The sequence below is a fragment of the Scyliorhinus torazame genome, chromosome 18 (assembly GCF_047496885.1).
Source record: "Scyliorhinus torazame isolate Kashiwa2021f chromosome 18, sScyTor2.1, whole genome shotgun sequence".
In the NCBI taxonomy this organism is placed as follows: domain Eukaryota; kingdom Metazoa; phylum Chordata; class Chondrichthyes; order Carcharhiniformes; family Scyliorhinidae; genus Scyliorhinus; species Scyliorhinus torazame.
Window position 1 is genome coordinate 23474888 of NC_092724.1, and position 24663 is coordinate 23499550.

The 24663-nt window shown below is 48.5% G+C and overlaps 1 protein-coding gene across 1 annotated transcript in view; it reads right to left on the bottom strand.

The window, feature by feature from the left end:
- ell (elongation factor RNA polymerase II) overlaps window positions 1-24340 on the bottom strand; it is a 225952-nt gene extending 201612 nt beyond the window's left edge. The window contains exon 1 of the mRNA XM_072482383.1: window positions 24193-24340. Within this exon, the coding sequence (XP_072338484.1) occupies window positions 24193-24327 (135 nt within the window). The 5' untranslated portion in view covers window positions 24328-24340. The remainder of the gene's footprint in view (window positions 1-24192) is intronic.
- Between the last annotated feature and the right edge of the window lie 323 nt (window positions 24341-24663).

Below are 24663 nucleotides of genomic sequence, written 5' to 3' on the forward strand. Positions count from 1 at the left end.
CAGTCAAGCCAGGAAAAACAAGCAGGTGCAAAGTTTCTTGTGTATTAGAACTTGCAGGAACCCAGACAGCACTGAAAGCAACAGCCATCTGCATATTAATGAGCGATCCCCGGGAACAATTGGAAACATTTAAGGTAAACAAGGCCAAGCCAGACTCCTCGGCGCCAGCAGGAGCCAAGACAAAGGAAGGCCAACGGACACTTAGGAACCGCCCAGCGATCAGGGAACAGCTTCAGTATTGGAGAAATCGATCCAAGTGATCAGAACTTAGTCCAATCACTTGGAACCAAGTACGGGGTCCGCCCAAAAGGGCGTGAAGCCCCTGGGGACTATAAAATAGAATCCCCAAGTTCAATTCGTCCTTCAAGACAGGGTCACTCAGCAGCTCTAAACAACCCTTGACAGTGACCTGCCTAGTAGCTGCACCAATCAAGTAAGTCTCCAGTCAACGCACGCTACGAGATAGGCGGTCCTAGCTACCAGTCTATACCAGCTTTGAATCCTGCAGACTCAGAATTGAACGAAAGCCCGTTGACCTGGTGGGCCAGTTCCAAAGCTAAGTATAGGCCTTTTAGTGTTAGAGATAGTCTAGTAAGTAGAGTTTTATGCACGAGTAGTGATTGACTGTGTATAATAAATGTGTTTTGATTTGAATCTTACTAACTGGTGTATTGAGTTATTGATCAGCACTTGAACTTGCACCTCAGGTATCATAAAGATACCTGGCAACTCTAGAGCAAAGGTTACAGAAACAGATAAAATTAAGTAAAGACACAACGAGCAACATTTAAGAGCCAACCAAAAGTTAGCAACACAGCACAGTGGTTAGCACTGTTGCTTCACAGTGCCAGGGACCTGGGTTTGACCCCCGGCTTGGGTCACTATCTGTGCGGAGTCTGCACGTTCTTCCCGTGTCTGCGTGGGTTTCCTCAGGGTGCTCCGGTTCCCTCACGCAAGTCCCGAAAGACGTGCTTGTTAGGTGATTGGACATTCTGAATTCTCCCTCAGTGTGCCCAAACAAGCGCCGAGTGTGGTGACTAGGGGATTTTCACAGTAACTTAATTGCAGTGTTAATGTAAGCCTACTTGTGACACTAATAAAGATTATTATTAATAGTGTTAAAACTTATTAGATTGGCTGATGAATATTACCTATTTATCGCACTAGGGAATTTTAATCGTTGTAAGAAGAACATTTTTTTTAAATTTAAAGTGTCCAATTAATTTTTTATTCCTAACTAAGGGGCAATTTAGCGTGGCCGATCCACCTGCCTTGCACATCTTTGGGTTGTGGGGATGGAGCTCACACAGACACGGGAAGAATGTACAAACACCACACGGACTCCGGGATCAAACCCGATCTTCAGCACCATGATGCAGCAGTGCTAGCCGCTGTGCCACCATGCCACCCCAAGTCGAACATTTATTGAAATAAGAATATAAGCACAGGCAGAACTAGAGACATCAAAGTTTTATCAGTAAAATAATAAATTAAACACTAGAAAAATAGCAGGCAAAGTGGTGTGCGGTGGCTGTAGAGTGTGGGAGCACATGATATAGGAGTCCTTCCTATTCAGTTCCTATTCTTCCCATTTATTTTGGTCCATGGACCCATAATAAAAATGTGTCTTTAAGCAGAAGACTCAAGGTTGAAGGCGCCTGCTTGTCAGGATGCTGCTGTGTTCCCAGGTTTCATTTCTGGAAAGAAGTCAGACTCCTCGGCACCGAGTGGATCTTAAGAACCAGGTCTGGAGGAAGCCAGGGGTCGATTGGTTGGCTGGCAACCGGTCGGTTGGCTAGGGACAGTGTTCTGCCTGATATTGGTTTGTGCATGATGCTTTCCGAGAGAACTGGACAGAAGCGTTTAGACCTTAGAAGTGAAAGGAACGCTTTCTCTCCCTCCCCTGCTTACTGAGGTCAAAGAACTGCTTTATTGTTCTGAAAGCAGAGCGCCCAGCACATCCTTGGCTATGAGTTTGGAATGCTGCTGAGTCTGCAGAGAAGATAAACAGTCTTGCCAGAGAAAACCACCTCAAACCTAGAGTGAAGAAGTATTTGAAAGAAAGCTGAACTTCATAAAGACACAAACCAAAGACATCCCAGTGCATGAAAGATCCTTATCCTTTTATTTTTATTAATATTTTCTTTCTCTTTCCCCTTTGTGTGTATGTGTGCATATATAGAGAGTGAGGATAGTTCAGAAGGGGGTTGGAAAAGGGATAATAAGGCGATCAGTTGCATTTTCTGACCGTTAAATTATAATACTATACACAATATAAGGTCACTTGTGTTAAAGTTACAAATCTGGTGACTGCAGTTTATTGGGCTCAGCAAGGACCTTGGATATTTTAAATAAAATCTAATTTTACCTCTGTTGCGACTTCGGGTCAAGTGGGGCTGGAATTGACTATGCAATAGCCCAGGGTGTTGTGACAATGGACATATGTGTGGAATCAGTGCCAAATTTGTGATGGAGCCAAAAGATGGCTCCTTACCAATGTTTGGCTGGAGGAAATTGTAGCTCAACCAAGGCTGGGTGTCAGACAAGTAGTTTGACAACATAGAGGCACTGGAAGGATTAAGAGGTGATGCAGAGCTGGGTGTCATCGACATCTTTCAATCGTGTCACCAAGGAGTAGCATAGAGATGGTTGATGGGGAGATCAATGGTAACTGTGATTCCCCCCTCTCTGTTGGAAAGTGCACGTGAACATTTCTCGAGAACAAGATTGAGGTCAGCTGTGATACCTTCCAAGAATGAATCGTCTATAGATACTCACTGCTTAACTCATACTTTGGAAGGGCCATGGAATGATCTCAAGGTGGGAAAGCACCTGCAAGGCGGCAGAAAACCTGGGAGAAGGGAGATGGCAAGCTCTCTTAAAAGCTGAACACAAGTCTACTACTAGTAATAAAAACAGAAAATGCTGGAAAAACTCAGCAGGTCGGCAGCATCTGTGGAGAGAGAAACAGTTCGATTCCTCTCTCCACAGGTTTATTTCAGAATTCAAATTTTTTTTTTTCTTTCTTTCTTTTAAATTTGGAGTACCCAATTATCTTTTTCCAATTAAACGACAATTTAGCGTGTCCAATCCATCTTTGGGTTGTGGAGGTGAAACCCATGCAGACACGGGGAAAATGTGCAAACTCCACACGGCCAGTGTCCCAGAGCCAGGATCGAACCCGGGTCCTCAGGGCCGCAGGCAGCAATGCTAACCACTGCGTCACCGTGCCACCAAGAATTCAAATTTAATCATCGACCATGGGGTGAGACTGGAACCCCAGAGCATTACTCTACTGTGGCTGGTTTAGCACAGTGGGCTAAACAGCTGGCTTTTAATGAAGAACCAGGCCAGCAGCGCGGGTTCAATTCCCATACCGGCCTCCCCGAACAGGCACGGGGCTTTTCACAGTAACTTCATTGAGGCCTACCTGTGACAATAAGCGATTATTAATTAATTAATGTGTATTTTTTGCAGTTCAGTGACCTATACTACAGGGCCACAGGAGGGAACTTTTTAAACGCTGGGGAAACACAACAGTGAAGGGGTTGGAACTAAACATACCAGACATGCTGTTGGTTTTGTGACAGATGCTGCCAAACCTGCTGATTCTTTCCTGCTTTCTCTGTTGTTTCAGATTTCCAACATCCACAGTATTTTGCTTTTATATTAGTGCCTGCTACTAGCAACTTGGGTAACTTCTTTGCCCAGTGGTGAGAATGTGGGACTTTCTACCACAGGTAGTGGTTGAAGCAAATATGAATGCATTCAAGGGGAGGCTAGACAAGGATGAAAGAGAAGGGAACAGAGTTACACTCAGGTAGATTTAGATGTGGAAAGACAGGGCGAGGCTTGGGTGATGCATAGACTGGTTGGGCTGAATGGCCTTTTGTGTGTTGTATATCCTTTGTAATCCAATGTAGCTCCGTAAATAAAATGCTCAGGATTCGCGCTATCCTATGGCACAATAGCGCAATTCAAGAGGTATGGCGGCATAGTGGTTAGCACTGCTTCCTCACAGCAACAGAGGGCCAGGTTCCATTCTGACCTTGGGTGACTGCGTGGAGTTTGCACGTCTTCCCCATGTCTGCGTGAGTTTCCTCCCAGTCCAAAGATGTGCAGGTTAGATGGATTGGCCAAGATAAGTTGCCCCTTAATGTCCAACGGTTAGGTAGGGTTACGGGGATGGGGGAGTGGGTCTAGGTGGGGTGCTCTTTCAGAGAGTCGGTGCAGACTCAATGGGCCGAATGCCTCCTTCTGCACTGGAGGGATTCTATGATTCTAAGAGTGCCAGCATTCAGCAGTGGAGAAATATAGTGAGCTTGGTGTAACGCAGAAAACCTGTCATGTTTCAAATTATAACATTGTTGACATGTGAGAGTTTCTAACTTGTTAGTGATAAAATGTAAGCTGTTATTTTTTTCAAGCCTGCAAACTGAGAATGTAGACATGATGTCCATGGGAAGCTGGTTAGATTATTTGATCTGGTAGTTCAGTATTCAATGGGAAATCACACTTGCATAAAGGGACAGCCAAGCAGAATTATACCAAAGGTATCACAACTGGTCAACCCTGGAATCCGAGCAACCCCTACATTGACTGACACTTCTGTAGCCATACAAGGGCCTAGCTTCCTGCAGCCTGGTTCAATCAGATAAATACCGGTAGAAATTTCTGCACACAGCATATTTTGATGATCTGGAATGCACTGCCTGAAAGGGTGGTCAAAGCAGATTTGATAATAACTTTCAAAGGGAATTGGATAAATATGTGAACAGGAAATATTTGCTGGGCAGGCAAGTGAGACTAATTTCTTCTTCAAAAAGGCAGACAGGTACGATGGGCCAAGTGGCCTCTTTCCATGCTGTTTCATTCAGCGAAACCGAGTTCCATGACTACAAAAGTGTGTGTTACTTAATCAAAATATCTTGTTATTTTAACTATTTTTAAATTTCTTAATGGGACCTAGACATTTCAGATTAGGCCAGCATTTGTTGTCCTTGAGAAGGCAGTGGAATGGGCAGCACTGTGACGCAGTGGGTTAGCCCCGCTGTCTCACGGCGCCGAGGTCCCAGGTTCGATCCCGGCTCTGGGCCACTGTCCGTGTGGCGTTTGCACATTCTCCCCATGTTTGCGTGGGTTTCGCCCCTACAACCCAAAGATGTGCAGGCTGGGTGGATTGGCTACGCTAAATTGCCCCTTAATTGGAAAAAATGAATTGGGCATTCTAAATTTAAAAAAAAGAGAAGGTGGCGGTGAGCTGCCTTCTTAATCCACTGCAGTCCATCTGGTGTAGGTGTATTGATCAAAAATTAGACATTATTTTATCTGCTGAATTCTACTACAAGTGCTACTTAAATTAATGTTTAGCCTGAGTCGATCATGGTTAGGTTTTTGTTCAGACATCAAGAAGGCCCTTCAGCCTGTACAATATCCAAAGCAAAGGCCAGTCATATCCATTAGTTGCAATGTATTTCCCACAAGACTAAGTTTGGGGTTTAGGAGTGTTCAAGTTTATCTATGGGAGGTGACTTCACTGTTTTAGTGCAATGAAATGAAGAAGACTGAATTTTAACATGCAGTGAAACCTTTACATGGCCCAGAAACCAAAGAATGGGGAAATTAATTTCTGGGGCAGGTCAGACTTCATTATCAGCTATCCAAGCACTGGGACATCAAAGTCTGGGCCTCCCACATAGAATGCTACGTGCACCATCAACGTGACCACGACCTCCTTGGATTAAGCAGACTCTAACCACTTGCTTGTAAGCAGCAGTGCCACCACCGTGCAAGATCTGAACAAGAAACCAGAGATGGGAAGGGCATCACCCCAGGCCACCCATGGCTCCAGCAACATTTCAACGCATGGGATTTATGGATGGGGTGGAGGGAAGGGAAGAAGTGGAAAGAAAGGATGAAAGAAAATTACGATTTATAATAAATGTTGCAGCAGCTGCAAACTTTATTCAGCAACTGCCAATGAGCATCAGCAACCCGAGAGAGACACTTATTGAGTTCCCATTTATTGAATCATAGAGTGGTTACAGGACATGAGGCAGCTATTTGGTCTGTTGTGTTCATGCCCACTCTCTGCAAAAACTATTCATCTAGTCTCACTCCCACCCACTTTCCTTCAAATCTTCTGGTCCTTATCCAATTGACTTTGAAATCCATGACGGAGTCTGTCTCCATCATACTCAGGCGATGTATTCCAGATCCTACTCCCTCAATGCGGAAAACAAAAATCACTTTATGTAGCCAATCTACTCTAACTAGATTTTGAATATTTCTATCAAATCTTCTCTCAAACTTCTCTTCTCTAAGGAAAATAACTAGACCGTCTCCAATCGATCCATATAACCAAAATCTCTCACCCTTGGAACCATTCTTTTTTTTTTAAATATAAATTTAGGGTACCAATCATTTTCCAATTAAGGGACAATTTAGCGTGGCCAATCCACCTGCTCTGCACATCTTTGGGTTGTGGGGGTGAGGCCCACACAAATACGGGGAGAATGCGCAAACTCCACACTGACAGTGACCCGGGACCGGGATCGAATCCGGGTCCTCAGCACCATGAGGGAGCAGTGCTAATCACTGGGTCAGTGTCGCCTTACCCTCGGAACCATTCTTGTACAATATTTTCTGCACTCTCCCTGAAGATTTCATGTCCTTCCCAAAGTATACTGTCCAGAATTGGACACAATAATCCAGTTACGGCAAAGTAGTGTTTCATAAAGGCTCACCACAACATCCTTGCTTTTGTACAGTATGCATCATTCATAAAGCCTAGGATTCTGTATGCCTTTTCAACCTGCCCTTCAATGATTTTCACACATATACCCCAGGGTTCTCTACTTTAAATATAATGAATGATTTTGAATTGACTTGGGCGGTACGGTGGTAAACTGGTTAGCATTGGTGCCTCACTACGCTGAGGACCCAGGTCACTGTCAGTGTGCACATTCTCCGTGTTTGCATGGGTCTCACCCCCACAACCCAAACGTAGGTGGATTGGCCATGCCAAATTGCCCCTTAATTGGAAAAATAAGAATTGGGTCCTCTAAATTTATTTTAAAGAGAAATAAAAATGATTTTAAATTGACTTATGCAGACAAATATGGCATCCATTTTCCTCACAGTAGGATCCTACAAACAGGAAAGGCCAATTAATTTGTTTATTTTTGCAGGTGCGATGAGAGAGAAATGCTAGCCAAGAAACTGAGAGAACTTCCTGCTCTTCTCAGAATAGTGCCATGGGACCTTTGACATCCACCTGAATAGATAGTTCAGTGTGAAGTCGCAGCTGACAGACCGTGCCTCTAACAATGCAGCACTCAGTAATGGCTTCAACTAAATGCCCCAATATACTTCACAACATTCTTAAACAAAATTTCACCACAAACCACGAAAGGGGGTAGGTGAGGTTATTCGGACAGGTGATCAAAAGCTTGATCAAATAGACAGACTTTGAGCAGCATCTTAAAAAGTGGAAAAATAGAGGCAGAGGTTGAGAGGAAATTCCACAGTTTAGGGCCTAGGTTACCTCAGCACCAGCCTAGATTATACTCAAGTCTGAAAGTAGAGCAAAAAATAACAAATATATTAGTCTGAAGGGAAGAGCGAATTCACAGCAGGCACTGACTTGGCAAGTTAACAGTCACAGGCTGATCATTTATAGAAGCACAATGAGCTGAAACAGAACTGTTATTCAAAAGGAGCCCACAGACCAATTACAGGAAGGCACTTCTCTGCTTTGGTGACAATTGAACAAAGCTTTTGAGATACTGCGCTGACAGGTTTCTGTTCACAATGGATCAGCCAGTATACAGAATGGTCAAAACTCTCTCAAGCTGTGCTCAGGCAATAGACCCCTTAATTTGAGATTTGGTCACTGCCCTCCTGCCCCTCCATATAGGGGGGCCCTTTACCTTTGATCAAGAGACACGAGACCTCACATCTGCCGAGATTAAATTTGTGCATTGGCTAACCATTCAGAGCAATTAGAAGATGGGACAAGGCAGGCTGCTTTTAAAAACTGATTACGGTCTGCTGCATGTTGCCTCACACACCTAGCAGTACATATCAAGACAATCAGAGCAGCAAAAACACACACAAAATATTAAGAAAATGTCCAACTACATTAGCCTTTGAAACAGCTTCCCAGATTCAGCAGTGTGGTGCTGACCAATGTAGGCCAGAATAGACCAGATTTGATCTGAATCAAGTCAGAAGTAAGAGCCTCTGTACCACAGGTTCAAGTTGACCAAAAACATATCTAAATCCTACTGCTCATCACGACAAGAACTCCAAACCTGTGGGCCAAATGGTCTACTTCTCCCATGTCTTATGGTCTTGACACTGACAGGATGAGGTGCTGCTATTACACTACCATTGGTAGCACAGTGGTTAGCACTGTTGCTTCACAGCGCCAGGGTCCCAGGTTCGATTCCCGGCTTGGGTCACTGTCTGTGCGGAGTCTGCATGTTCTCCCCGTGTCTGCGTGGGTTTCCTCCGGGTGCTCCGGTTTCTCCCCACAAGTCCAGAAAGACGTGCTGTTAGGTAATTTGGACATTCTGAATTCTCCGTGTACCCGAACAGGCGCTCGGTGTGGCGCGACTAGGTGCTTTTCACAATAACTTCATTGCAATGTTAATGTAAGCCTACTTGTGACAATAAAGATTATTAATAACAACTCTCATTACAATTGAGACAGGTTGGTCTTCTCCCTACACAGCACGCCATATAAATGCAAGCTGTTGCTGATTTGATTGAGCAATCGAGTGAGGTATGAACTGATGGATAATCTCGAAAATGTCAGTAACAGTGAAGAGAAACAGTGTGGCAACTGGATGTGGAAAAAGGTCAATGATGTTTACTGACCCTCTACAATCACAATCTGTAAGGCAGAAACCATCATTTCACCCACCATCCCTGCGTTTGCTGCTGTACATTGGTGAGGCCTTCAGCTGCCCAGAACCTAAACTCTGAAATTCTCTCCCTAAACCCATCCACCCCCCACTCACCTGTTAAGATGCTGTTTTTGATCATCAATCCAAATATCATGCAGCTCCATGTCAAATTTTGTTGCAAAATCACTCCCATAAACTGGTGCCGCGGGATGTTTCCCTATGTTAAAGATGAGCAAAGGTCTGTGGAATATGCAGGCAGGGAAGGTCCCGGGACCGGACGGGTTCCCGGTGGAGTTCTACAGGAAGTACATAGACCTGTTGGCCCCGCTGCTAGTGAGGACCTTTAATGAGGCAAGGGAGGGAGGGACCCTGCCCCCGACAATGTCGGAGGCGATGATTTATTTGATTCTAAAGCGGGACAAGGACCCACTGCAATGTGGATCGTACAGGCCGATCTCGCTCCTCAACGTGGATGCTAAGTTGCTGGCAAAAGTGCTGGCTACGAGGATCGAGGACTGTGTCCCGGGGGTGATTCACGAGGACCAGACGGGATTTGTAAAGGGCAGGCCACTAAACACCAATGTGCGGCGGCTCTTAAACGTGATAATGATGCCATCAGTGGAGGGAGAGGCAGAGATAGTGGCAGCTATGGACGCGGAGAAGGCCTTTGACCGAGTAGAGTGGGAGTACCTCTGGGAAGTGCTGCGTAGGTTTGGGTTCGGGGGAGGGTTTATTAGCTGGGTTAAGCTCCTTTACAGAGCCCCGATGGCAAGTGTGGCTACGAATCGGCGGAGGTCGGAGTATTTTTGTCTGTACCGTGGGACGAGACGGGGTGCCCCCTGCCCCCCCTGTTGTTTGCATTCGCAATTGAACCCTTGGCCATATCATTAAGGGAGTCTAGGAAATGGAGGGGGGTGGTCCGAGGGGGAGAGGAGCATAGAGTGTCGCTTTATGCAGATGACCTGTTGCTGTATGTGGCGGACCCAGTGGAGGGGATGGTGGTGGTCATGCGGACTCTGAGGTAGTTTGGGGATTTTTCGGGCTATAAGATTAATGTAGGGAAGAGTGAGCTTTTTGTAGTACAGGCAGGGGACCAAGAAAGGGGGATAGGCGATCTACCGCTGAGGAGGGCGGAGGGGAGTTTTCGGTCCCTGGGGATCCAGATAGCCAGGAGTTGGGGGGCCCTACATAAACTGAATCTGACGAGACTGGTGGAGCAGATGGAGGAGGACTTCAAAAGATGGGACATGTTACCGCTCTCGCTAGCGGGTAGAGTGCAGTCGGTCAAAATGGTGGTCCTTCCGAAGGTTTCTCTTTGTGTCTGAGTGCCTTCCCATCGTGATCACCAAGGCTTTTTTTGAGGGTTGGCAGGAGCATTATGGGGTTTGTGTGGGCGAATAAGACCCCGAGGGTAAGGAGAAGGTTTTTGGAGCGCAGTAGGGACCGAGGAGGGTTGGCGCTACCGAATTTGGGGAGCTACTACTGGGCAGCAAATGTGCCGATGATCCGTAAGTGGGTGATGGAGGGAGAGGGGGCGGCATGGAAGAGGTTGAAGATGGCGTCCTGCAAAGGAACGAGTCTGGAGGCGCTGGTGACGGCACCGCTGCCGCTCTCGCCGTCAAGGTACACCACGAGTCCGGTGGTGGCGGCAACGCTAAAGATCTGGGGCCAGTGGAGACAGCACAGGGGTGCAATGGGAGTCTTGGTGTGGTCCCCGATCAGGGGTAACCACCAGTTTGTCCCGGGGAGGATGGACAGGGGGTTTCAGGGCTGGCATCGGGCGGGGATTAGAAGAATGGGGGACTTGTTCATTGACGGGACTTTTGCGAGCCTCGGGGCACTAGACGAGAAGTTTGGGATACCCCTGGGAAATGCTTTCAGATACATGCGGGTGAGGGCGTTTGTGAGGCGGCAGGTGAGGGAATTCCCGTTGCTCCCGGCACAGGAAATTCAAGACAGGGTGATCTCGGGCGTATGGGTGGGCGAGGGCAAGGTGTCGGCAATATACCAGGAGATGAAAGAAGAGGGGGAGGTGTTGGTAGAGGAGCTGAAGGGTAAATGGGAGGAGGAACTGGGGGAGGAGATTGAGGAGGGGCTATGGGCTGATGCCCGAGGGAGGGTTAATTCTTCCTCCTCGTGTGCCAGGCTTAGCCTGATACAATTTAAGGTGGTTCACAGAGCGCACATGACGGGAGCGAGGCTGAGTAGGTTCTTTGGGGTGGAGGATAGATATGTGAGGTGCTCAGGAAGTCCGGCGAACCATGTCCATATGTTTTGGTCATGCCCGGCACTGGAGGGCTTCTGGAGGGGGGTGGCGAGAACAATATCTAAGGTGGTGAAAGCCCAGGTCAAGCCAAGCTGGGGGCTAGCAATATTTGGAGCAGTGGATGAGCCGGGAGTGCAGGAGGTGAAAGAGGCCGGCATTCTGGCCTTTGCGTCCCTAGTAGCCCGGCGAAGGATCTTGCTAACGTGGAAGGAGGCGAAGCCCCCCAGCGTGGAGGCCTGGATAAATGACATGGCTGGGTTCATTAAGCTGGAGAGGATAAAGTTTGCCTTGAGGGTCTGCGCAGGGGTTCTACAGGTGGTGGCAACCGTTCCTAGACTATCTCGCGGAGCGTTAGATGAAGGTCGTTCAGCAGCAGCAGCAACCCGGGGGGGGGGGGGGGGTCCTGCCTGGGGGGGTATTTGAGCAAGAGAACACATGAAAGATCTGGAAAACTGGCATGGACGAGAGGAACTCAGTGTACAAAGCTCTGTAACATACCGTTTTACCATGTTTATATCTTTCTATGTGCGTTATTTTTCTATTTTGTTACGGGGGGGGGGGTTTGTTTGTAAGGGTGAAAAATTGTGTTAAAAAACTTCAATAAATATATATTTTTTTAAAAAGGGCGTTTGCCAGGCGGCAAGTGGTGGCATTCCTGCTGCTGCTGCCACACACGGTACAGGACAGGGTGCTCTCGGGGGGGTGGTTTGGAGAGGGGACAGATCTCGGAAACTTACCAGGTGATGCAGGAGGAGGAGGAGGCCTCGGTGGTGGAGTTGGAAGGTAAGTGGGAGGAGGAGTTGGGGGAGGAGATCGAGGAGGGGACGTAGGCAGCTGCCCTTGGGAGGGTGAACTCTTCCTCTTCGTGCGTGAGGCTCAGCCTCATACAGTTTAAGGTGCTGCACAGGGCACACATGACCAGGACAAGGATGAGCCGTTTTTTTGGGGGGTGAGGACAGGTGTGTTAGGTGCTCAGGGAGCCCAGCAAACCACACCCATATGTTCTGGGCATGCCCAGCGCTGGAGGAGTTTCGGAAGGGCGTAGCAAGGACGGTGTTGAGGGTGGTAGGCTCAAGGGTCAAACCGGGTTGGGGGCTCGCAATATTTGGGGTTGCAGGGGAGCCGGGAGTGCAGGAGGCGAAAGAGGCCGGTATTCTGGCCTTTGTGTCCCTGGTAGCCCGGCAAAGGATTCTTCTTCAGTGGAAGGATGCAAGGCCCCCAAACGTGGAATCCTGGATCAACGATATGGCGGGGTTTATTAAGTTGGAGAGGGTGAAATTTGCCTTAAGGGGATCGGTGCAAGCGTTTTTCAGGCGGTGGCAACTTCCTGGCAGAACGGTAGACAATGGTCAGCAGCAGCAGCAACCCGGGGGGGGTCCATTTTATTTCTGTTTGTCTACACTGGGGGATCGTGGGGGGTGTATCTATTTGCTATGTGCTAATTCGGGGTGTTAATTTATTATTTATGTATGGGGGGAGGGGGGCACGGGGTTGTTTTATTTTGTTTTGTATTTAATTCTATTGGGTTCCTTTTTCATTTTGTTGTTGATATTTTGTAAAATCATCAATGAAAAAATGTTTTTTAATTTTTTTTTTTAAGTGTATAATGCTGACAAGATTAGGCTGGTGGGGAATGGGTTTTGACCTTGGTGTTAAAATGATAATGTAATCCACAGGAGATGGGAATAGAAAGAATCTCACTAAAACACAGATTAAATTACAGCCTTCAACTCATCTATTACCATTCCCCCTTCCAATATGTATGCTGGAGTGGTCTTGTGAATTCCCTCCCATTTACAAATCGTTCCCCAGCCTCATTCCAACCCACTGCAACAACAGCCTTCAAACATGCATCCCCACATCCTAACCAGGCACCATTTTATTCCTAGTTCTCCACCCCCCACCAGTATCCTCTTGCAGTAAGTATCCTCTTGCAGCATCCTCTTTGCAGCCGGGAACTCTTTTCCAAAGTCTCACCTCTGTCCGCCAAACTCCAGTGCTTAAAACCTTTGCTTCCCTGTAATCTTTCTCCCCCTTCCCCTGTCATAGATATTCTGAACATGAGCAGCCTTGCAGAACTTTTTAAAAATAAATTTAGAGTACCCAATTCATTTTTTCCAATTAAGGGGCAATTTAGCGTGTTCAATCCACCTACCTTGCACATCTTTGGGTTGTGGGGGCGAATCCCACGCAAACACGGGGAGAATGTGGAAACTCCACATGGACAGTGACTCAGAGCCGGGATCGAACCTGGGAACTCGGCGCCGTGAGACTGCAGTGCTACCACTGCGCCACCGCGCTGACCAGCCTTGCAGTACTGAGAGTTAAAAACATTGCATGGCACAATTCAGACAACTGTGCCAAGTGTAGGGGGTGGCACGTGGTGCAGTGGTTAGCACTGGGATTGCGGCGCTGAGGACCCGTGTTCGAATCCCGGCCCTGGGTCACTGTCCGTGTGGAGTTTGCACATTCTCCCCGTGTCTGCTTGGGTTTCACCCCCACAACCCAAAGATGTGCAGGTTAGGTGGATTGGCCATGCTAAATTGCCCCTTCATTGGAAAAAATAATAATTGGGTACTCTTAAAAAAAAAAAAATTTTTTTTTAACTGTGCCATGTGACAAATGGATGCAGCATCAGGCTGTAATAAACCCACTGGAGCTGGTATGGACAGAATAAGGTTATCTAGCCATAACCTCAGTGGTGTGATCAGAAAACAGAGTACATACCACCCACCCACCAGGTTATTCTTCGGTCTCAAGTACAATGGGCCTCGCAGCACAAATCATGAGTTCTTTGGGGAAATATCAGAGGGAGGGAAAATTATAGAGAAAAAAAAATCCAATAGAATTTAGAGAAAAGATTTAAATAATAGTTTCAAGGATGAGGGGCTTCAGCTACATGTGTAGTTGGGTCTGTTCTCCTTAGGCTGAAGGCTGAGAGGAGATTCGAAGGAGTTCAAAGTCACAAAGGTCAGCACGGTGGCACAGTGGTTAATATTTCTGCTTCAACCCCGGGAAATGCATTTAGATATATGCAGGCGAGGACTTTTGTGAGGCGACAGGTCAGGGAATTCCCATTGCTCCCGGCACAAGAAATTCAAGACAGGGTGATCTCGGGTGTATGGGTCGGGGAGGGCAAGGTTTTGGCAATACACCAAGAGATGAAAGAAGAGGGGGAAGCGCTAGCAGAAGAGTTGAAGGGTAAATGGGAGGAGGAGCTGGGGGAGGAGATCAAGGAAGGTTTGTGGGCTGATGCCCTGGGTAGAGTTAATTCCTCCTCCTCATGTGCCAGGCTCAGCCTGATACAATTTAAGGTGGTTCACAGAGCGCACTTGATGGGGGCGAGGTTGAGTAGGTTCTTTGGGGTAGAGGACAGATGCGGAAGATGTTCAGGGAGTCCGGCGAACCATGTCCATATGTTTTGGTCATGCCCGGCACTGAAGGGGTTCTGGAGAGGAGTGGCGGGAGCAATATCTCAGGTGGTGAAAGTCCGGGTCAAGCCAAGCTGGGGGCTAGCAATATTTGGAGTAGTGGACGAGCCGGGAGTGCAGGAGGCGAAAGAGGCCGGCATTCTGGCCTTTGCGTCCCTAGTAGCCCGACGAAGGATCTTGCTAATGTGGAAGGAGGCGAAGACCCCTAGCGTGGAGGCCTGGATAAACGACATGGCTGGGTTCAGTGGCGGGGGTGCCAACTAGGTGAGCTGAGTGGTCTCCTTCTGCAATGTAGGGGCTCTATGGATTATGGATCCATAGATATCTATATAATATATTAAAAATAGGTTTCTGCCTGCACTTCCAATAAATGTGCAACATCATAAATTGTCCACACAAATTGCCTTGCTGCAACCATCTCCCCTCACCTCTAATGAAGGTCGTCCGCGGCTGAAAGAATGTAATTCCAGTGTGACTAGCTTATATCAACAGTTTTATTAATGTGTCCACAGGAATTTACAAAGCAAATATAAAAATGAGTTCCACTTGCTTGACCCGGTTATCTACCACAGTCTACCTCCACTTCACTACACTTAGTCTTGGCTCCCCATGTGCAATACTGCAGAAGATTGACAATTTAAGTAAATTAACCATAAATATCTCTAAACATTAGTACAGGTTACACTATGTACAGTAATATTTGTTTATTAAATAAAAGCAAAATATTGCAGATGCTGCAAATCTGAAATAAAAACAGAACATGCCAGAAATCTCAGCAGGTCTGGCAGCATCTGGGGAGAGAGGAGCAGAGTTAATGTTAAGTTAAATATGATTCTGAAGATGAGTCAGACCCGAATATTTTCAGCACTTTGTTTTAATTATAGTATTAGTTTCATCTTGGAAACATTGGAGTAGAAGAAAAACAACTCAAATCACATCCCAGTATTTCAGAAAACATTTAAAACGAGAATTACTTTCACAGACAGATACACTGCAATGCAGGTTCAAAGCACAATCAAACGGATGATTCAGAAAGTGTGGATACAATGCTGACTCCACATCATCCCAAATAGATTAACCTTGAAGCAATTTATCATCCTTCACGAGAAATACATAACGATAATATAATGAGTATCGTGTATTGCCATATTTCAACAACTGGTGGTGACTGATGTAAGCAAAATGGCAGCCAATTTACTCCAGCAACGTACCACAAACAGGCAGAGGAATTAATAATGGGTTACCTTTTTAGGTGGTTGGGGTGGGGGCATTGGCTGTCTGAGGGAGGAATCTTATCAAGGATTCATTGAAAGATCTTAAACTTGCACCCAAACTGACAATGAGCCTCTGATTTATGCCAAAGGATGTTGCCTCTCTTATGGCAACACACTCTCAGTCCTACAATGAAGTAGCAAGCTCGATTCCATGATCAAGTTCAATTCCCACAGCATTAATACATAGAAAGATCTATCAACTGACCTTAGCTGACACAGACTGGGATGGACAAGGAGGCAGGATCTCGGAGGATATGCCAGCTCTCCAGTCGACAACATGGAGGTTTGCCCAAATATATCCTATATTCAACAGGATAAATCTATCTCGCCCAATTACAGCTATATCAGCCTCTCACATTCATCAGTAAAATGATGGAAGTCATCAACAGTGTCATCAAGAGGCATCCCAACAGTGTTCAGTTTGGATTCTACCAGAAATACTTAGCTCCAGGCCTCAACACGTGAGCTGGCACAACACAAGAACGGGCTAAGTCACCAGAGCTACATTCAAATAAATACAGGACCAAGGAGCACCAGCAACATTGGGGTCAATGTGAAAACCTTCCAGTGGCAGGAGTCATGCCTAATACAAATAATATGCTTATGGTTATTGGAGGTGAATTACAACAATCCTTGGATAGCCCTGCAAAAGTTCCTCTCAGAGAGGTATCATCTGTCCAGCCAACTTCAGCTGCTTCATCAATAACATTCTCTCCACTATCAGATCAGAGTGCTCACCTGTATTCACAACTCTTTCAATAATGAAAGCTCATGCAAATCTTGCCCAGACTTGTCTGACAAGTGTCAGGTAATATTTATGCCACATAAGTACCAGCTAAAGACCATAATTGCCTAATACCAATCGGTTGTGTGGTCCATGGCCCAGAGATGGCAAGGTCAGTTTCAACAGTCCCATTGACATTGACTAACTCAGCAAATTTTTGAATAGATGGCATATAAACCGCTGAATGCAAATACCCTGTGAAAGACTGCAATTAAAAGCTCTTTCCTTCCAGTAACATCTGTTTTCATAGAATGTTTAACAAGAATGTTCTGGGGGTGAGGGACTCACTTTGAAATACACTCTTGAACCTTGCTGCAGTCCTAGGAGAACATTACATTGATGATTAAATAGAGAATCCCCACGGTAAAGGAATCCGGAGGTATTTCTACTACATACACATCTACTTTCTCCAGAACATGTATCCAGAACAAGTGCACCAACTGCTCATCATACTAACAGATACTGAGAACAATTTAATTACGTGAATAGGAGTGCTCATAAGACCGGCGTATATGGAAAATGACCAGGCGTACAAGGCTATGCAAACAGTAACAGCATGTGATAACCAAAATGGAACCATTTCGGAGACTGAATGTGGAAATTTACTTTGTTAGAATCCAAAGGTTAGCGTCGTAGCAAGGTTTTTTTTTAAATTTATTAAAGGTTTTCATAAAATATCAATAACAAAATGAAAAAGAAACACAACAGGGTTAAGTACAAACCACAGTCCAGAAAAACAACCCTCCATACCCCCCTGTACATAAATAATAAATTAACATTAACCCCCCGACTTAATACAACAAGTATAAACACCCCCTCAGACCCTCCAGTGTAAATAACAAAAACAAAAAAAAATAAAGTACCCCCCCCCCCCCCCCCCCCCCCGAGTTGCTGCTGCCATTGACCAATGTCTACCGCTCTGCCAGGAAGTCTAAGAACGGTTGCTACCGCCTAAAGAACCCTTGTACCGACCCTCTCTAGGCAAATTTCACCCTCTCCAACTTAATAAACCCCGCCATATCGTTGATCCAGGATTCCACGCTTGGGGGCCTCGCATCCTTCCACTGAAGAAGAATCCTTCGCCGGGCTACCAGGGACGCAAAGGCCAGAATTCTGGGCTCTTTCACCTCCTGCACTCCCGGCTCCTCTGCCATCCCTCGACACCGTCCTTGCTACGCCCTTCCAAAATTCCTCCAGCGCTGGGCATGCCCAGAACATATGGGTGTGATTTGCTGGGCTCCCTGAGCACCTAACACACCTGTCCTCACCCCCAAAAAACTGACTCAACCTTGTCCCGATCATGTGTGCTGTGCAGCACCTTAAATTGTATGAGGCTGAGCCTCGTTCACGATGAGGAAGAGTTCACCCTCCCCAGGGCATCTGCCCACGCCCCTTCCTCAATTTCCTCTCCCAACTCCTCCTCCCACTTACCTTTTACCTCCACCACCAGAGGCCTCCTCCTCTTCCTGCATCACCTGGTAAGTTTCCGAGATCTTCCCCACTCTTCTCTCTCTCCCTCTCCCCCCCCCCCACCCCCGAGGGCACCTTGTCCTGTCCTGTGTGTGGCCGTAGCCGCGGGAATTCCACCACCTGCCGTCTGGCGAACGCCCTTACCTGCAAGTACCTGAAGGTGTTCCCCGGGGGGAGCCCGTATTTCTCCTCTAGCTCACCCAGGCTCACAAACTTCCCGTCCACAAACAGGTCCCCCAGCTTTCGTATCCCTGCCCTGTGCCACCCCGCAAACCCTCCACCTGTTCTTCCTGGGGCGGACCGGTGGTTGCCCCCGTAATGGGGTCCCCGCCGAGGCCCCCAATTCCCCCCTGTGCCGACTCCACTGCCCCCAAATTTTGAGGGAAGCCACCACCACCGGGCTTGTGGTATACCTTCTTGGAGGGAGTGGCAGCGGCGCCGTTGCCAGCGCCCCCAGACTCGTACCCACACAAGACGCCGTCTCCAGCCTCCTCCATGCAGCCCCCTCCACCATCCACTTGCGCACCATCGTCGCATTGGCGGCCCAGTAGTATCCACAGAGGTTGGGCAGCACCAGTCCCCCCCCTATCTCTACTCCGCTCCAGGAACACCCTTCTCACCCTCGGAGTCCCTCGCGCACACACAAACCCCATTATACTCCTGTTAACCCGCCTGAAAAAAGCCTTCGGGATAACCACGGGGAGGCACTGGAACAGGAACAAAAACCTTGGGAGCACCGTCATTTTGATTGACTGCACCCTACCCGCCACGGACAGCGGCAACACGTCCCACCTCTTGAACTCCTCCTCCATTTGCTCCACCAGCCTTGTAAAATTAAGCCTATGCAGGGCCCCCCAGCTCCTGGACTCCCAGACACCTGAAGCTCCTCTCCCCTTTTTTTAGTGGGAGCTTGCCAATCCCCCCTCTTGGTCCCCTGGATGAACTACGAACAGCTCGCTCTTCCCCATGTTGAGCTTGTACCCCGAAAAGTCCCCGAATTCCCTAAGAATCCTCATTACCTACGGCATTCCTCCCACCGGGTCCGCCACATACAGCAGCAGGTCGTCCGCACAAAGTGACACCCTATGCTCCTCCCCACCACAAACCAACCCCCTCCAGCTCCTTGACTCCCTCAGTGCCATAGCCAGGGGTTCAATCGCCAGTGCGAAGAGCAGGGGGGATAAGGGGCACCCCTGTCTCGTCCCTCGGTGCAACCGAAAGTACTCGGACCTCCTCCTGTTTGTGGCCACACTCGCCATCGGGACCTCAAACAACAGCCTAACCCACCTGACAAACCCCTCCCCAAACCCGAACCTCTTCAGCACCTCCCACAGGTACCCCACTCTACCCTATCGAAGGCTTTCTCAGCGTCCATCGCCACCACTATCTCCGCCTCCCCCTCCCTCGCCGGCATCATGATAACTTTCAAAAGCCTCCGCACATTCGCGTTCAACTGCCTCCCCTTCACAAACCCCGTCTGGTCTTCATGGATGATCTGCGGCACACAATCCTCAATCCTCGTGGCTAAGACCTTCCCCAGCACCATGGCATCTACATTTAGCAAGGAAATCGGTCTGCAAGACCCACACTGCAGGGGATCCTTGTCCCGCTTCAGAATCAAGGAGATCAGTGACCGGGACATCGTCGGGGGCAAAGCCCCCCCCTACCCTTGCCTCACTGAAGGTCCTAACAGCGGGCCCAACAGGTCCATATATTTTTTATAGAATTCGACTGGGAAACCGTCTGGCCCTGGTGCCTTCCCCGCCTGCATGCTTCCTATCCCTTTGATCAGCTCCTCCAGCCCAATCGGGGCCCCCAATCCCGCCACCAGACCCTCTTCCACCTTTGGAAACCTCAATTGGTCCAGGAAGTGGCCCATCCCTCCCTCCTCCCATGGGGGCTCGGATCGGTACAATTCCTCGTAGAAATCCCTGAAGACCTCATTGATGCCAGCTCCACTCCGCACCACACTCCCTCCCCTGTCCTTAACTCCCCCGATATCCCTAGCTGCGTCCCGCTTCCCAAGCTGATGCGCCAGCATCCGGCTTGCCTTTTCCCCATACTCGTAAATCGCCCCCTGGGCCTTCCTCCACTGCACCTCCGCCTTCCTGGTGCTCACCAGGTCGAATTCGGCCTGGAGGCTACGCCTCTTCCTCAACAATCCTCCCTCGGGCTCCTCCGCATACCTCCTGTCTACCCTCACCATCTCCCCCACCAGCCTCTCCCTCGCCCCCCGCTCCTTGTGGGCCCTAATGGAGATCAGCTCTCCCCTCACCACCGCCTTCAGTGCCTCCCATATCATCCCCACTCGGACCTCCCCATTGTCGTTGGTCTCCAGGTACCTCTTTATACTTCCTCGGACCCGCTCGCTCACCTCCTCGTCCGCCAACAGCCCCACCTCCAAGCGCCACGGCGGGCGTTGGTCCCTTTCCTCCCCCATCTCCATCCACCCAATGCGGGGCGTGGTCCGAAATGGCTTTTGCCGAATACTCAGTATCCTCTACTCTCACTATCAACGCCCTACTCAAGATGAAAAAGTCGATTCGGGAATAAGCCTTATGGACATGTGAGAAGAATGAAAATTCCCTAGCCCCCGGCCTTGCAAATCTCCAAGGGTCCAGCCCTCCCATCTGGTGCATAAACCCCCTCAGCACTCTAGCCGCCGCCGGCTTCCTACCCGTCCTAGACCTGGAGCGATCCAGTGCCGGATCCAGCACCGTGTTAAAGTCTCCCCCCATTATCAGGCCCCTCACTTCCAACTCTGGGATCCGACCCAATATATGCCGCATAAAACCCGCATCGCCCCAGTTCGGGGCATACACATTGACCAGTACCACCCTCTCTCCCTGTAACTTACCACTTACCATTATGTACCTGCCGCCATTATCTGCCACAACGCTCGACGCCTCAAACGACACCTTCTTTCCCACCAAGATCGCCACCCCTCGATTTTTGGCATCCAGCCCCGAGTGAAACTCCTGACCTACCAACCCTTTCCTCAATCTTACCTGGTCTGCCACCTTCAGGTGTGTCTCCTGAAGCATAACCACATCCTTGAGCCCCTTCAGGTGCGCGAACACGCGGGCCCGCTTAACCGGCCCATTCAGTCCCCTTACATTCCAGGTTATCAGCCGGATCAGGGGGCTACCCACCCCCCTCACCCGCCGACTTGTCATGACCCTCCTCGGCCAGCCATGCGCCCCCACCCAGCCCGTTCCCCACAGCGGCATAGCCCCGTCTCGACTCCCCCCCCCCCACCCCCCCCCCCACTCACTCCAGCTCCTCCTTGACCATAGCAGCAGCAACTCGATTCCCCCCCCCCCCCACCTCCCCGGCTAGGACCCATCCTAGCTGATTTACTCCCCCCATTGCACTTCCACAAGTCAGCTGACTCCTGCTGACCCCGGCCACTCCCGCCTCTCCTTCGACTCCTCCCATTGTGTGGCACACCCTCCTCTCCCGTCCCCATCCATAGGCTCTCCCCCTCCCCCTTCTGTTCCAAGTGTGGGAAACAACCCTCGCTTCCCCGCCCGGCCCCGCCCCTCCAGTCTTCAGCTGCCTGTTCTCCGCCCGCCGCCATTTTGTTCTTCTTCCCTCACACCTTCTCCGGGTCCACCACCACCTTTTTTGTCGCCCCGCTCCTAGTTGAAGCCATATACTGACGGGGAGCTGTTGTAGACTCCTTCCCACACCGGGAAACGTCGAAAAGGTTCCGTTGGGGGCCCTGAAAAGAGCCCAAAAATCAGTTTCTGCGGGAGCCGCCGAATGTGTGACTTAGCTCCGCATAGCCGCAACCGGAAGTCATGGCAAGGTTTTTAACCTGTTAAGTACACAGCCCTCGTCACTGCTTCCACATCCTCACTGCCTGATAATTAATCAAGCACTTTTAAGTCAAGCTCCTCACTAAATGCTTACTTAGACACAGATAATTGGGAATAGGCATCAAGATCATACTGATCAGCTATAGTAGAGGCTGCCAGCAACCTCATGTTCAGTCTGCCCATTTTGTATGGGCTAACTCTTTTAATGGTGCAAATCAAAACAATTCCCACAAGCCCAAATATCTTTCAAACCCTGCCCATGCTTCCTCACTTATTCACCTGCTTTCTGCTTGTAGAGAGGGACAAAACCCAACTGTATCTCAGGATCTTTAGTAAATACAAAAAAATTCTTCTTGAAGCATAGCTTAAAATTTTGCCCCAAACCTTTCAGATTAAACAGCAAAGTGGAAACTGAAATGAATGAGTGGAATGTGTTCAGAGTTCTGCACTCCACTGAGCCCAGACTCGGGCCATTACTAGCAAACAGACTGCTCCTGGAGCCAATCTCAAACCCCATCTCTTCCCAGAAAAATATATTCAGAGGAGAATACTGTAACAGATTTCTGACCTTTCAGCACTTTAGCACATTCATGAACATGATTGAAGAACCTGAAGATTCCCACAGGAGTAGTTACAGATCCATTTCAAAAACTTTCTAAATTCATAGAGTCTTTTTTTTAATTTCTTCAGAAACAAATGTCTAGAAACATGCAGATGGAAGGTGTGCGTGAAGCTTGGACCAAGTGGCTATCTTCTGTGCGGAAACATTTTGTACAATTATATTAAACTCAGTATTTTCTTACACAGAAACAGGTCATTTGGCCCAATAGGTCTATGCTGGCACTGATGCGCCATACGAGTCTCCCACCTTAGCTTATCAAACTAACAGCATACCATTCTATTCCTTTCTGAAGAGTCATACGGAATCGAAATGTCAAAACTGTTTCCTCCACAGATGTTGCCAGACCTGCTGAGTTTATCTAGCATTTTCTGTTTTTATTTCAGATTTCCAACATCTGCAGTATTTCACCTTTATTCCTTTCTTACCCATTTATTTTGTTTCCCTTAAATGCATCACCGCAGCTATTCTTTGTGGTTGTGACTGACATATTTTTATGACTCTTTGGATAATGACGTTTTTCCAGCATGCCGGATTTAATTTATTAGGGGCTATCTTTTGTTTCTGACCTCTGGTCTTTTAGTTTCTGCCAAAAGCGGACATATTTTGTTCACGTCCATACTATCAAACCCCTCAATATTTTAAATAGATTGATCTGGTCACTCATCCCATTTCACCCACACAGATCAGTCAAATTTAAGATGCTAAACAGCAGATAAAAGATCATTGCAAAGCAAATTCCTGCGTTTTCATGGATTACCCATCTCTGCAGCTATCCCATTGGACTTTGAAGACACATTCCAACTTCACTGAAAGAAATGTGACACAGTTCAAATACCTGAGTGATAGTTAATTGTAGGCTTTCAAACCCATTTACCCCCTCCCTTCACAAGACGGCAGAAACATCAGAGATCTGATTCACTCAAGTCAACTTCCAGCTCCATACAAATTCAAGAGGGGGGGGGATAAAGAATTTCAAAATTTGGGCAAAAGGATACACTCGATTATATAAACTGTTATATATAAATTATTACATTTGCAACAAGTTCAAGCACTAATTAGTCAGTGGCGAGAGCGATCAAACCTGCAGTCGGATCCCTTTAAACGTTGCAGGTCCTGAACGTGCGAAATGGGAAAGGATTGTAGTTTGTGGCTGACGGAAGGTCATTAACCTGAAACGTTTAACTCTGCCTCTCTGCCACACAGATTCAGCCAGACCTGCTGAGTGTGTTTGCGGCATTTTCTGTTCCGAGTTATTAACTCTCCCGACAAAAGACTTTGGATGATTTCTAAGTGACACATGAAGGAAGTGGCTGGGGTATCAGGCAGACCACCCCCTCCCCCCCCAAAATGCCCCCAAAGTTTCCCTTTCCCCCGGTGTGTCGGTGTTTGGGGGGGGGGGGGGGGGAGTGAGCGCGGTCTGTCTCTCCCCTCCTCCCGCCCCCCCCCCCCCCCCCGGCCAGCGGGGGTTGGGGGCCATGGAGGGGGTATACACCGGCGCTGCCATGGTAACAGCCCCGGGTGGTGTGGCTCGGGCTTTACTTCATTGGGGCTCGGGGCCCGCTCCGCTCCCCCCACACCACGCGCACACACACTGACTTTTTAAACTCTTTACCTTGCAGTTCTGGTAAGCCTCGAGCGCCCGCAACGCGCTGTCGGTGAGTTTGACATGAAGAACGGAGACATTGCTGCCCGAGCTGAGTTTCCCACAGGAGAGCCCATAGCTCTGCTCCTCCTTCAGCGCCGCCATTTTCCCTCGCGCTGCTTCCCCTCCCCCCCCGCGCACAGCCGGGCACCGCGGCCTCCCCCAACACACAGGCGCACACCGCCAGCAACAAAGATGGCGAGCAGCCAATCACTGCACCACGGCTTCGCCCGTCACAAAGATGGCGTAGGCCAATCACGCACAGAAATGCCTGTTAAAAATATGGCGCCAGTCACGAAAGCCTGCCACAAAGATGGCGACCGCCAATTTGTACTAAGCACCCACCCCCCAGTCCCTGTCAAACAGCCAGGTTCGCCCATAACAAATATGGCGACAGTGAACTGAGGTTGCAACATAAATTGCTAGTCAGAATACAAGATA